Here is a 14,103-nt window from a genome sequence, read left to right as displayed (position 1 = left end):
TGCTTATTGGCAGATTTGCTCACCCAGTGATCCCCCCTCTATGTGAATCCACAAGTCTCGGGTCAACGCTCCTCGTTCTGATTCAGGAGTTGGGAGGTTGGGGCAGGACCCACCAAGGTAGAGGAGGAACTTTGTCACATAAAATTTACCTTTTTTAAGAACAGGATTGGGTTTTTGTGTCCAAAGAGGTTTGTGTATATATTGTTTAATTAGCTGGTGGCAACAGCTGATTCCCTTGTTTTCTTTCTTGCTTTTCCCCTGTGGGAGGAGAAGGGGTGAAAGGTCTTGAGTGTACCCAACAGGGAGGAATTCCCAAGTTCACCTTCCTGGGTCCAAAGGGTTGTTTTTTTGTTTAGTTTTGTTTTTGGCACTTTGGTGGTTGTACCATCTATCCATCCAAGGTCAGAGAGAAGCTGTAATGTTGGGAGTTTAATACAAGCCTGGAGTGGCCAGTACTAATTTTTAGAATCCTTGCAGCCCCCCACCTTCTGCACTCAAAGTGCCAGAGCGGGGAATCAGCCTTGACAAACCCTTTCCCAACATTGTAACACGTAGCATGAGGCTTACCAGGGAGACTGTTTGTTTCTACATTGTGTCGTATGAATCCTGGCTGTCACACCAAGCCAGCATAATGAATGTGTGATGCTGTCTGTTGGGATCCACCTAAAGTGTATGCAGGTAATCTCCTGAGCATATCCTTGTGAGTAATATTTTTATATAAACAAATACATCATATAACATAGAGAGGATATGACAGGATACATCACCTGGCTCAACATGAAAATGGGAGGAAAGTTGCCAAGTGTAAATGGATGTGACTTTGAAGATAAGAACTTCAGTACAGGTAGAAATCCAAGGGTATTCAGTATCCAGGCTGTAACCCTTTAAGAGTGTAGGGCTCAGTTGTGATCTCAATTATACCCATATAGTTCGCACTGAGGTCATGAGGAGTTGAGTGGACATATTGGAAAACACAACCAGGTCCTTGAATTTCAAATGTGAAATTCACTTCACCCATATATAGCCCAAATAATTGAGTGGGGAAGGTCACAGACTTAGGAAGGCAAAAATCTACCTTCAAGCCTGAAGCCTGGTGAATGCAGTGTAGCGCTCCCCCACTTGCTACTATGCCAGGCCCTCTCAAATGGATGTACATAGATGTTGGATCCCCTGGCCCCATCCCCATCTCACCTCTGTGCTGGGCTATGTGGCTGCACAGAGAAACCCAGGGCTGGTACAACCATTTAGGTGGTCGCCTAGGGCACTGGGATTTGGGGGATGCCATTTTCTTTGACAGCAACCGTGGTGGCCGAATCTTTGGCCACCCTGGTTGCTGCCGGCATTTAGGCGGAGGGAGCTGGGGTTGGGGGCCGCAGGGAGGCCTGCCTGCAGCAAGTAAGCGGGAGGGGGGGGCGGCACACAGGGGAACTCCCTGCCCCAGCTCACCCCTGCCCCGCCTCCTCCCCGAGCACGCTGTGGCTGCTTCACTTCTCCCGCCTTCCAGGCTTGCGGCACCTAAGCTGATTGGCGCTGCAAGCCTGGGAGGCGGGAGAAGTGAAGCAGTGACGGTGTGCTCCGAGTGCTCGTGCTTGTGTGCGGAGCAGGGGTGAGCTGGAGTGGGGGGGTGCCTCAGGGCGGAGGGTGAGGAGCTGCTGCAAGGGGGGTGCCTCAGGGCAGAGGGGGGGAGCTGCTGTGGGGTGGGGGGGCACCTCAGGGCAGGGGTGCAAGGTGGAAGTTTCAACTAGGGTGCGAAACATCCTTGCACCAGCCCTGGAGAAACCTCCACCCTCCCCCTTCCACCCTCCCCCATGCAAGTGCAGGGGCTGCCAAAACTTCCCCATGCCACCCCACGAGCACCTTAACATAGGGCTTCAGTGCTGCAGAAGGCCTTCGGGTGACCCTGCACATCAGGGTGAATTTTATCTTAAGTGTTCGCTGTGTGAGATGTTGAACTAGGTCAGCCCAGAACTTGGCAGAGCTTGATCAGCACTCACATGGTTTTAAACAATTCTCAGAAATTGCTGCAGGCCTATTGGAAGGCAAAATCGCATCAGCCCATTCTGGTTCCATCTTGTCTACTGCTCTTAGTAACTAAGCGGCATTTCTTGTCTGACATCTAGAGTGCAATCACCCCTAGGGGATGTTCTTAGTTAGCATGAAACCTGAATAACTCATATGAAAGCACAACGCTGCAAGAGGGACAAAAACAACAGTTGTAACTTGCATCTTACCCAGTTCATGAACTGCTTCTGGGTTCATTGAGAAGTACATTAAAGGGGAGGCTGTCAAGTTTAGGTCTGTGGTTTACAGCAAGGATTTACAACAAAATCTCACATGTGCAGACACGTTCTCCTGAAACATCTCTCTGTAAGTTCTCACTACAAAGAGATTTTTGTATTTAAAGCGTCCTGTGCACCGTTGTGAACCAGTACACAACAAAACTCAGCTAAAAAAGTGAAATGAACTATAAACAGAGACAACGTGGGTGAGGTAATAGCTCTTTATTGGATCAACTTCTGCTGGTGGAAGGTGCAAGCTTGCGAGTTACACAGAGCTCCTTGTCAGGTCAGGGGAAGGGAACAGAGGGTCTGAGCTAAACAGAAGTTAGAACAGATTGTTAAACAGAAGGGGTAACACATGTTGGAGGTGGTCACTTGAAAAGAATGAGCAGTTAGGAGCTAGATCAGGGGTAGGCAACCTATGGCACGCGTGCCAAAGTAGGCACCCGAGCTGATTTTCAGTGGCACTCACACTGCGCAGGGCCTGGCCACCAGTCTGGGGGGCTCTGCATTTGAATTTAATTTTAAATGAAGCTTCTTAAACATTTTAACCCTTATTTACTTTACATACAACAATAGTTTAGTTATATATTATAGACTTATAGAAAGAGACCTTCTAAAAACGTTAAAATGTATTACTGGCAGGCAAAACGTTAAATTAGAGTGAATAAATGAAGACTCGGCACACCACTTCTGAAATGCTGCCGACCCCTGGGCTAGATTGTTATGCATAAAGTGTTTGAAATGGGCAGTTAAGGAGAGCAGGTAGTGAGGTGTGTCACAAATTGTTGCAATGCGCCATAAAACCAGTATCTATGTTAAGCCCAGGGTTTTGAAGGTATTGTGCAACTTTCCTTTGAGGACAAGTATTGAAAGATCAGCTGTAGAGTGATCGCTTTGTGAAAAGTGTTCACCACAGGTGATGTGATGTTTGTGTCTTTTGTCATTGTTCTGTGTGAGTTCATTTGAGAGCATAGTGATTGTCTGGTTTCATCCACATAGTTGTTGTTGGGGCATCTGATGCACCACGTATGTTGATAAGCATGTGTGGGACCCATGGACCTTGAAAGGTTTGTTGAGTGGGTGTTGATCATTGTAGCAGTGGATATACATCTACAGGTTTTACATCTGTTGTGCAGGCAGGGCCTAGTGCCCCTCTGAGTTGATGTATCCTAGTCTGTGGGGAATTTCCTTCTGATGATGAGCTTGCCAAGGGTAGGGAGTTGTTTGAACGCCAGAAGAGTGTTCAAAAGAGCATTTTTCAGGATATCAGAATGCTTAATAATCTGTCTCAACTTGAATTTAGTTCACTCTGCTTTCTGGCCTGGTGTCCTGGCCTAATTTACCTAATTATGTTCTGCCTACCTAAAATTCCCCCTGCAGTGCCATGTTGCTTAAGGTTATGTCACGTGAAGTGCCCCAGGGCTTTCTCAGCTTTGCTTCTATTTAATGTGCATATGAGGAGGCTTCAGGGAGGGTTGGTAAGGAGACATGGTCAACATTGTCTCTAATACACTGGTGATACCTAGCTCTATGTCTCCATAACATTCGTCTCTTGCTTCTGTAGTAAATGGTAACGTACATAAGGCAGCAGGAGAACACTTCAATCTCCCTGGACATTCTATAACAGATTTAAAAGTAGCCATACTTCAACAAAAAAACTTCAAAAACAGACTTCAAAGAGAAACTGCAGAACTACAATTCATTTGCAAATTTAGCACCATTAATTTGGGCTTGAATAGAGACTGGGAGTGGCTGGCTCGCCACAAAAGCAATTATCCCTCTCTTGGTATTGTCACCTCCTCGTCAATTATTGGGAGTGGACCACATCCACCCTGACTGAATTGACTCTGTCAACACTGGTTCTCCACTTGTAAGGTAACGCTCCTCTCCATGTATAATAATCCCTGCATCTGTAATTTTCACTCATGCATCTGAAGAAGTGGGTTTTTTACTCAGGAAAGCTTATGCCCAAATAAATCTGTTAGTCTTTAAGGTGACACCAGACTCCTCGCTGTTTTTGTGGATACAGATTAACGCGGCTACCCTCAGATATAAAATGATGTGGTCTAAATTAGCTATTGCCACTCAAGAAGGAATCTTGGAGTCATTGTGGAATAGTTCTCTCAAAACATCCACACACACTGTGCAGTGGCAGTCAAAAAAGCAAACAGAATGTTAGGAATCATTAAGAAAGGGATAGATAAGACAGAAAATAGCAAATTTCCTCTAATATAAATCCATGGTATGTATGCCCACATTTTGAATCTTGTGTGCAGATGGGTTGCTCCTCGGGTCTAAAAAGATGTATTGGAATTGGAAAAGGTCAGAAAAGGGCAACAAAAATGGTTAGGGGTATGGAACAGCTTCTGTATGAGGAGAGATTAATAAAATTGGGACTTTTCAGCTTGGAAAAGAGATGACTAAGGGGAATATGATGAGAGTCTATAAATCATGACTGGTGTGGAAGAAAGTAAATAAGTGTTTATTTACTCCTCAAAAACACAAGAACTAGGGGCCACCAAATTAAATTAATAGGCAACAGGTTTTAAAAAAACAGAAGGAAGTATTTCTTCACGCACTGGACAGTCAACCTGTGGAAACTCTTTGCCAGAGGATTTGGTGTAAAGGTCAAGACTAACAGGGCTCAAAAAAAACTAGATAAATTCATGGAGGATAGGGTCCATCAGTGGCTATTAGCCAGGATGGGCAGAGATGGTGTCCCTAGCCTCTGTTTTTGGAAGCTGGGAATGGATGATGGGATGGATCACTTGATTACCTGTTCTGTTCATTCCCTCTGGGGCACCTGGCATTGGCCACTACTGGAAGACAGGATACTGGGCTAGATGGACCTTTGGTCTGACCCAGTATGGCTGTTCTTATGTTCTTGAGACAGGTTCATCATGAAGCAGCCTTGTTAAATCTCAGGGCACTTCTGGATACCCAGGTAGAAGCTGTGTGGCCAAAAGTGCTTTTTTTTTTTTTTTTTTCCCCCAACCGTGTCTGGCAAGAAAAGTGTGGGCCTTGCCATGCAGTAATCCGTGCCATCACCTTGGGCTCCACAAAATGTGACAATAGGAGATCACCCTGAATCTGGAGCTGGTATAAAGTGTAGCTGCTCAATTAAGTATTTTCATGACAAGAGCATGTCATATGGATGCTCTGATTTATCAACAGACAACAGATGTGGGGTACCCTACAGACTTCCATGGAAAGAGGCTATTGAGATGGCTACAAAGAGAGCAAATCTGGGTTCAGGACTAAGCCCAATGTCCCTGCCCTCAGGAGATTTAATCGAAAATTAGGTCAGGACCAGGACAAAAGGAGAACAGACTGTTGTGGGGGGAAAAGACAGCGGTAGAGAAATAGAGGGAATGCATTCAGGTGCACAGATTCCCATAAAAAGGGGCAAGTCAAAGCTGCATGCTTTGTGGATTTGATGTTTGTTACTTTCTCTTTTTAAGGGTGGGTCTGCACAGCAGCTGGGACGATGCAGGTAAACAGACACGTGCCAGCTCTGCTCCAGCCTGCTTGCTAAAAATAGCAGTACGGCTATGGCGACTTGGGCTAGACACCTGAGAACAATCTCACCTCAGCGTCCATACGTGGTTGGCCAGCCAGAGCTGTCGCCCACACTGCTGCTGGAGCACGCAAGCTCGAGTGGAGCAAGCAGTGCCAGCTCTAGGTTTTCTGCCGCCCCGAGCGGGGAAGAGGGGGGAAGCCGATTGGCAGAGCAGGACTTTGGCAGCAGTTCAAAGAGGAAGAGGGGGACCTGCTGCCAAATTCCCGAAGACCCGGATGTGCCACCCGAATAGCAGACAGAGTGCTGCCCCTTTCTACTGGTCACCCCAAGCACCTGCTTCCTTAGCTGGTGCCTGGATCTGGCCCTGGAAGCAAGCATGTGTCTATCTACCTGCTCTGGGAAGCACTCTCCCAGCTGCTGTGTAGTTGTATCCTTAATGTACATTTATATGAATGAAATATCTGCCAGTGAAATCTCTCTCAATTCACATTGGCAAAACACTAAGATCCTCAGAGGAAAGGCACTTCAGAAGGACTAAATATGACTACTCCAAGAGTTAAAAAAAAATGTAGTTCTGTCTAGTGACTGCTGAAAGGTGTAAGGCTCTCAGACTTGAGAATCCTTTGTTCATGTATACTCCGTGTCCAGCACCTAGGAAGGATCACAGCCAAAGAGCTCTACCCGAAGACAAATGCTTCGATTCCAGGTTTTAGGAACAATACGGATGAACCTGGAAAATATGGGTGGATCTAAGAAATGCTTGACCTGTCCGCTGCTGTTCTCATTCCCCACAAATACCTGAAAGTAAACAAAACAATGAATTAGTGGGGGGAAAAAAGATTACCTTAAAAAAAAAAAAAAAAAGCAGCAGCATTTTTAATCTAAATGCTTCAGAATTGCTGTGTCAGGGGACAGAGAGGTGGAGTGGATCACTCCAGTGGTGTATATACAGCCTTCCTCCTCTACGTCACTGCTTCAGATCCAAACTGTGGTCTATGTGAAATGATTTCGTGGTCTCTGTTTCTGTCTGCATCACAGAAACCATCACCACAATTGGTGCTAACTGGCCCCTCTGTTGGCTGGGGACTGACAAATCCCTCCTTTCTTATCCCTAGATGTGGTCCCTGCAGGTCGGGATTGAAGCACATCCGTCAAGGTGGCTTGGGGGATTTTGTAAGTGCTGTATCCTGCTGTGTGGATGTAGGGAAGTCTCAGCTCTGTCAATCTGGGACCTTCCACGAGCACTAAACTCACTTAAAAAAATTAAAGCAAAAAATATTTTGCAGTGAAGTTTGGCAGAGGCTTCCATGTACACATTCTGTGCATTCCTTTGACATGTTCCTCTGTAAAAGGCATGCCACTGATTTCATCCCAGGTTCAACGGCATTCCACACAAATTTAGCATCCCCTCCCTTTTATTGTTGAAAATTACTTACATTAGAAACAAAGAGCCAAGAAAGGGAAGTTCTAGAGTTCTCTACAAGAGAAGAACCACTCCACCAGCATTTAAAATTCAACTGCAGGAACAAGTTTTTGTGTCCTTCATTCTGAGGCTGTCCCTCATTTGGCCCTGGAGAAGTATGACAAAGCGCTCGGGATTCAGAAATGGACAAAATTCTCCGAGTTTCAAATGGTACCTTTCCCACTGAAGTGGAGTCATCCATATAAGGTTTCCATTCTGTGCCTTCATCGCTGTAAAGGATGACATAAGTTTTCACAAACTGCTCCACAGACATGGACTTGCAACCCTGGGTTGTGATAGCGGTTATCTTCTTTGCTTTGAGAAGATCAATCTGCAGCCACTGCTGGTTGTTGTTTGACTACAATCAATACGAAGAGTAATGTGTGAGCAAATGTGTGTTTGTGCCAATATTAGCACAACCAGAAACTTTGCTCAAAGACAGTTAAAGTTGTATGAAGACATCCAGCATTCTCTGCTGGCCACACATCAGTTTAATTACTGCAGATGATACATGCTGACCCTCCATCCAGCATTCACTTCCATTGCCAACGCAGAATAAAAAGCAATACAAATTCATCCCTGGTGAATTAACGTAGCTCTTATAAAGCACTTCTCATCAATCGATCTCAAAGCGCTTTACAATGTATCATCATCATCATTCCCATTTTACAGATAAAGAAACTGAGACATGAGGGGGAACTGACTTGCTCAAGGTCAACCAGCAAGCCAGTGACAGAGCTGGTTATAGAACCCAGGCCTCCTGAGTCTCCCTCCAATGCTCTAGTCACTAGGCAATACTGCTGATCAACAGTAAAGCCAACAGAACTGCACCAGATGAATTTGGCTCACAGGCCACCAACCCTCAGCGCTTACTCATCCACTGTGTCCGAAGAGCCCACTCCCATGAGTAAGGGCTGCAGGGGCAGGCCCATCAAGTTGAGCATGCTGGCCCTGCTGCCAATCTCCACATAGTTTCATTGCTTTCCACTTCACATTATGAAATTAGCAAATGTTCTTTAAAGAAAAAAAACCTCTTTATGAGCATGTCACAAACCTCCCACTGGACGGGAGCTAAGCAGGCTTTTCACAGGAGGACTGGATAGAACAAACCAGAGCACAGTGTGGAGGGGGCACACAGAGCAGGCAGAGACACACACCAGAGCAGCAGCACATTTGCTAGCAGCAGCAGCTTTGACTTAGCAGTTTTTTCTTTTGTTTGCTTGTTACCTTCGCTTGCCAGGCATTCACCCTTCCTTCCTGATTGAGACGCGCGAGGGAAGGCTCCCATGAGTTATACCAGGATTTCTTACAGGAAGAAGCTGTAATATGAGCATTCTTGATCTCCCCATTTTCCATTCCCAGTGGCAGAGAGCAACCTGTTTAGAGAATAGCAGTAGGTCTCCATTTCATCTCCTGAACAGCAGCGGACTAGAGGAATAAGCAACCAACTAGGAACGCTTGTTTCTGCCACTGACTTGCTATGTGGCTTTGCTCAAGTAATTGTAAGCTCCCATGTGCCTCAGTTTCCCCATCTTTAAAGGGCAGGGTAATGCAGGGTTGTGAGCATTCATTAGTTTAAATGTGTAATGCACTCTGAAGCTGTGAAGTTCTCTCTAAATTCTAACTGCTCAGGGAGTGGCAGAAGAGAGTGGCAGTGCCTGTTCTGTGGATAAACAGAGAAAAGCTAGAGCTGTCAATCCAAACACAAACACCAGTACAAACAGTGGGCTTTTCAAAAGCACTGGGTGGGAAAAGACCCCTAAGTTCCAATGGCTTTGAATGGGAGTTGGGTACCTCGATGCTTTTAAAATTCACACCCTAAATTCATTAAGGCCAAGGATTGCAGAAGCATCTTGTGATTTTTGGATGTCCAACTTGAGAAACCCAGTTTTCAGAGGGTGGGCAGAGCTCTGTCTGAAAAGCAGGACCCTTTGAGGGGTCTCATGTTAGGCACCAAAAATCATGAGTTGCTTTTGAAAATAATAATGGGGAATTTCAATTATCCCTATATTGACTGGGTACATGTCACCTCAGGATGGGACGCAGAGAGAAAGTTTCTCGATACCCACCAGAGGAGAGGCAATTCTTGATTTGGTCCTAAGTGGAGCAGAGGATCTAGTCCAAGAGGTGAATATAGCTGGACTGCTTGGTAATAGTCACTATAATATAATTAAATGTAACAACCCTGTGGCAGGAAAAACACGACAGCGGCCCAACACTATAGCATTTAATTTCAGAAAGGGGAACTACACAAAAATGAGGAGGTTCGTTAAAAAGAAATTTAAGGGTACAGCACCAAAAGTAAAATCCCTACAAGCTGCATGGAAGCTTTTTAAAGGATACCATAATAGAGGCTCAACATAAATGTATACCCCAAATTAAAAAACAGAGAACCAAAAAAGAGCCACCATGGCTAAACAAAGTAAAAGAAGCAGTGAGAGGCAAAAAGGCATCCTTTAAAAAATGGAAGTTAAATCCTAGTGAGGAAAATAGAAAAGAGCATAAATACTGGCAAATGAAGTGTAAAAATACAATTTGGAATACCAAAAAAAAATTTGAGAAACAGTTAGCTAAAGACTCAAAAAGTAATAGCAAATGTTTTTTAAGTACATCAGAAGCAGGAAGCCTGCTAAACAACCAGTGGGGCCACTGGATGATCGAGGTGCTAAAGGAGCACTCAAGGATAAGGCCATTGCGGAGAAACTAAATGAATTCTTTTCATAGGTCTTCACGGCTGAGGATGTGAGGGAGATTCCCCAACCTGACCCACCCTTTGTAGGTGACAGATCTGAGGAACTGTCCCAGATTGAGGTATCATTAGAGGAGGTTTTGGAACAAATTGATAAATTAAACAGCAATAAGTCACCAGGACCAAATGGCATTCACCCAAGAGTTCTGAAGGAACTCAAATGTGAAACTGCAGAACTACTAACTGTAGTTTGTAACCTATCATTTAAATCTTTCTGTACCAGATGACTGGAGGATAGTTAACGTGATGCCAATTTCTAAGAAGGGCTCAATAGGTGATTCCCAACAATTGGTCTGACCGAGTATGGCCATTCTTTATGTTTTTAAATCCTGGCCCATTTAAAAAAAAAAAAAGGTTGAGTGTATTTTTCTAAGGGGTAGAGGGGGAAAAAAGTACCAGTGAGTTCTCATTGCTCACCTTTGACTTCGCAGCCCAGGAGTTCCATGCGAAGAGTAGGCCTGTTGTAGGAGTCAGTTGGATAAACCCTAATATACCTAGCAATGATAGGTGGATCAATATGGTTGTCTTTTATCCCATGGGCATCTGAATTACCTTCAAACAGCTAGTAAAACAGAAAAAAGCAATTAAGATTTCAGAAAAGATAATGCTATTAATTCAAAGCAATTACAAGCTTGGTCCTGCAAACCCTACGTCATGAGATTAAGTCTTTACTTATGCAATTTCAATGTGGCTACTCACATTATAGCAAAACCTAAAAACACATCATCCTTAGCTTTGCCTTAGAATAGCATCCAGAGGCTAAACCAGGGACCCAGTATGTTAAGTCCAGTACAGACCCTTATTAGGATATTAACAGACAGACAACTAAGACCAATAGAGACCTAACATGCGTTAACGTCTGTCATACAAATATCATGACACTATGGGTATGGTTACACTACTGCAGCTACAGGTGTAGCGTGCTGGGACTGTACCAATGTAGTGCTGTAGCATTCACCCTTCCTTTGTCGCTGGAAGGGGTTTTCCATCCATGTAGTTAATTCTCCTCTCTAAGAGGTCGATGGAAGAATTCAGCATTTTACAGTGGGGCATAGGCTGAGCTAACTACATTGCACAGGGTGTGATATTTTTCAGAGCCCTGAGCAATGTAGCTAGATCAATTTAATTTTTAGGTGGAAACCAAGCCTAAGAGTTGAGCTCCAGCTGGCAGGGGAGGAGAGTTTGGGCACAGATAGGAGACCCCCGGAAGGTGCTATATGGACACTTGGGTTGCATGTGTTAGGTAGCTACTGCTAATATTAGCAGTACTATTGTGCCAGGGATGGGCTGCACTGAACAGGGGCATAAGTTCAGCCCAGTATTCCACTCTTCTTGCACATGTGCTCAGGGGAAGGGCCGTGAGCCAGAAGTGGGGACAGAGGCCTGTGCAGAACTGGGGCTGCACAACCAGGGTTACTGGGCTGGGTTGAAGCCCGGGCTGGGTTGAAGCCCAGGCTGGAGAGTTTCCTTATCTCTTATTACAATCCTGTATTCTGCTTTGTTATATACATCAGGCCAGACTAGTAAAGAGATATAGGTGCCTCACAAGGTAGATAGGCATTTAGTGCGGTTTTCAAAAACCCCTTCAGGCACTTAGGTCCTTTGGAATTAGTGGGATTTTCCAATCTGCATTTTTCATGCACCTAAATACCTTTACAAATCAGACCCCTTATTCCTTGAGGAAAAGCCCCTGGTGGCTGCCTGTGTGGTGCTTTCTGTTGAGCAATCCCACCCGCTTACAGCTGCGTAAAGCCGGGGAGGCTGTGGTGATCAACGAGCAGGCAGACCTTCTGTCTCCCAGTGCTGTTTCCTATGAAGGTGATCCACTTCCGTTTGTCCTTGCTGTAAGTTACAAAGAACTCTTTGACATACAAGGACCTCATCAACTGCTTGGCTCCCTGTGTCCGTATCCCTGTGATCAGAACTTGCCTTTGCAGGTCCACCTGTAGAACAGCAAGATGCACAAACTGTAAGAAAAGCTGCACCGTGAACCCAATTTCACCCTCAGGGCCAGGCCTGCATTTAGGCACTCAGAATGGCACTTCCATGCTCAAGATGGGTAACAGGGTGTCTAAGCTGGTGTAAGAGTCCAAATGAGGAGTTGTGTCCTAATCTATTTTGTTGAGGTGTGTATTTACTTGTAGGCAGCTTTGGGGTGCCCATCACCACAGTATCTGGGCATCTGACAAACATTAATGAATCCATCCTCACAGCGTCTCTGGGCGATGCAGTGGAGTGTTGCTATCTCCACTGTACAGACTGGGAGAGCAAGGCACAGAATGGGTTAAGGCCTACATTTCCAAAGCAGCCTCTGATTTTGAGCATCCAGCCCGAGATAACCAGAGCTTGTTTTCTGGGGATGTTGAGCCCCACAACTCCAGCTGAAACCACCAGCGACCATGAGTTCTCAGCACCTCTGAAAAATTAGAACCTGGTGTCTCAAGCTGGGCACAGAAGCATCTTCCAATCAATCAGTCAGGCAACGTTTGAAAGTTTTTGCACAAGGTCACATGGTGATTGTGTAGCAGAGCCAAGGTCTCCTGATTCCCAGGAGCGAGTGCCTTCACCAGAGGACCCTTAGGTCTTCTGATGCAGACAGTGAAAAGGTCAGTGATGTTGTTTACTAGCGAAGCTGTGCAGGAAAAAAAAGATGCTCTTTCTGTAGCTGATCAGAAGGAAAAAAACCCACGTTTATTTTAAAAGGAGTTTTCAGCCCCACTTCATCAAGCACAAATGGATTATTTCTCTTTCCAAGTTTTCTGCCCTTATAAAAGAAAATTCTTTTCATGGATTTCAGGGGGATTTAGAAGGCATCTGTAACCAGAGACCATGGTTTCTACTGAGCAAGTCACATGAGAGCCATTAACTCCTTCACAACTGCTAGACAGTTTTTGTGTATTTTTAATAAATAAAAGATGTTGACTATAATCACTTCAAATGTGTTGGGGAGAAGGAAGAGGAGAGGAAAGGTGTTGGGCTGATAGCTTGGGGGAGAGTGAAGACTGCTATTTATCCACTCAACATGGGCAGTGACAGTGGAAGCTTCCCCCCACGCTAGCCCACCAACAGGCCACCTCCCTGAGCCACAGGTGCCATCCCCAGGGCTCACAGGGGTGTTCGGTCTCCATGGCCCATCCAGTCCTAAGTCTCTCTTCTGAGACTCCCAGCAAGGGGGCCAGTTAGCACCAGTTTTGGTGGGAGAAAGAATGGGTTTGTGATGTGGACTGAGAACATAAGCTCATTATACACAGGTCTCTGATCAAGGCTCGTACTGCTGTGATTTTCTGGCTCCAGCAAAACCAGGCTGGATTCAGACAAGCGACATTGCAGAGAAAGCCAGCACATCCTGTTATCTATCCTGTGAGCTGTCAAGTTCCTCCTTAGCAGCACTTTTAATTGAACATCCATAATAACCTGCAGCTGCTTATAGAAAGTGTCTCTTTGATCCAGTAAGATGAGTGAAGAGGCAATTTTTAGAGGAGATAGGCTTAGCACAGCTCTGACTGGCTGAGCAAGGAGTCTAGGAGGCTCCAATCTGCCACACCTGGCAAAGCAGCTGTCTAGGGATCACTCAATGTCCCATTTAAGAGCATGAGCTGCAGTGACATGGAGGACATACTGTCTATCAAGCTACAGAGAGTAGGGGCCTGATTTCAAAACAATTCAGCTACTGGTTAGGCACCAAATGAAGTGACCAGATACTCAGAAGTACTCTGCATCTAGAAGTCTCCACTCTTGAGCATCTGGCCAAGTCTTTAGGGGCCTAACAGGTCGCTCAGCTTCTCCAAGAACCTGGCCACTTGTTCTGGGATATCTGGAAAGTCACCAGAAGCTGAACAGGAAGAGCTTAAAGTACAAAACAACTTGTAATGCATTAACCACCCCCACCCCATGTAACAGTTTGTGTAGTGAAGTAGAAAGCAGATGTCCAGCCCACGACTAGACCGGAAGATTAGCTGGTCATACAGCAAGGGGTGAATACATATACACATTGAGAGACAGGGACAGCAAAAGGACAGGCTCTTTACCTATAGTGTGATTATACCCTGGGCAACAGCAGGGCAAACTTCCCCGCAATTCCCCCGACAAC

General features: G+C 45.4%; 1 protein-coding gene across 1 annotated transcript in view; it reads right to left on the bottom strand.

Annotated features, from left to right (window-relative positions):
- Positions 1 to 6,453: 6,453 nt before the first annotated feature.
- Positions 6,454 to 14,103, bottom strand: part of LOC116829783 (coagulation factor V-like) — a 130,566-nt gene continuing 122,916 nt past the window's right edge. Inside the window, exons 21-25 of the mRNA XM_075072303.1 lie at positions 11,801 to 11,956; positions 10,431 to 10,575; positions 8,492 to 8,640; positions 7,440 to 7,622; positions 6,454 to 6,600 (exon numbers count right to left, since the gene is read on the bottom strand). Of these exons, the coding sequence (XP_074928404.1) occupies positions 6,454 to 6,600; positions 7,440 to 7,622; positions 8,492 to 8,640; positions 10,431 to 10,575; positions 11,801 to 11,956 (780 nt within the window). The remainder of the gene's footprint in view (positions 6,601 to 7,439; positions 7,623 to 8,491; positions 8,641 to 10,430; positions 10,576 to 11,800; positions 11,957 to 14,103) is intronic.

Source organism: Chelonoidis abingdonii, chromosome 1 (genome assembly GCF_003597395.2).
Source record: "Chelonoidis abingdonii isolate Lonesome George chromosome 1, CheloAbing_2.0, whole genome shotgun sequence".
Classification (NCBI taxonomy): domain Eukaryota; kingdom Metazoa; phylum Chordata; order Testudines; family Testudinidae; genus Chelonoidis; species Chelonoidis abingdonii.
This window is presented reverse-complemented; position numbering and strand designations above follow the sequence as displayed.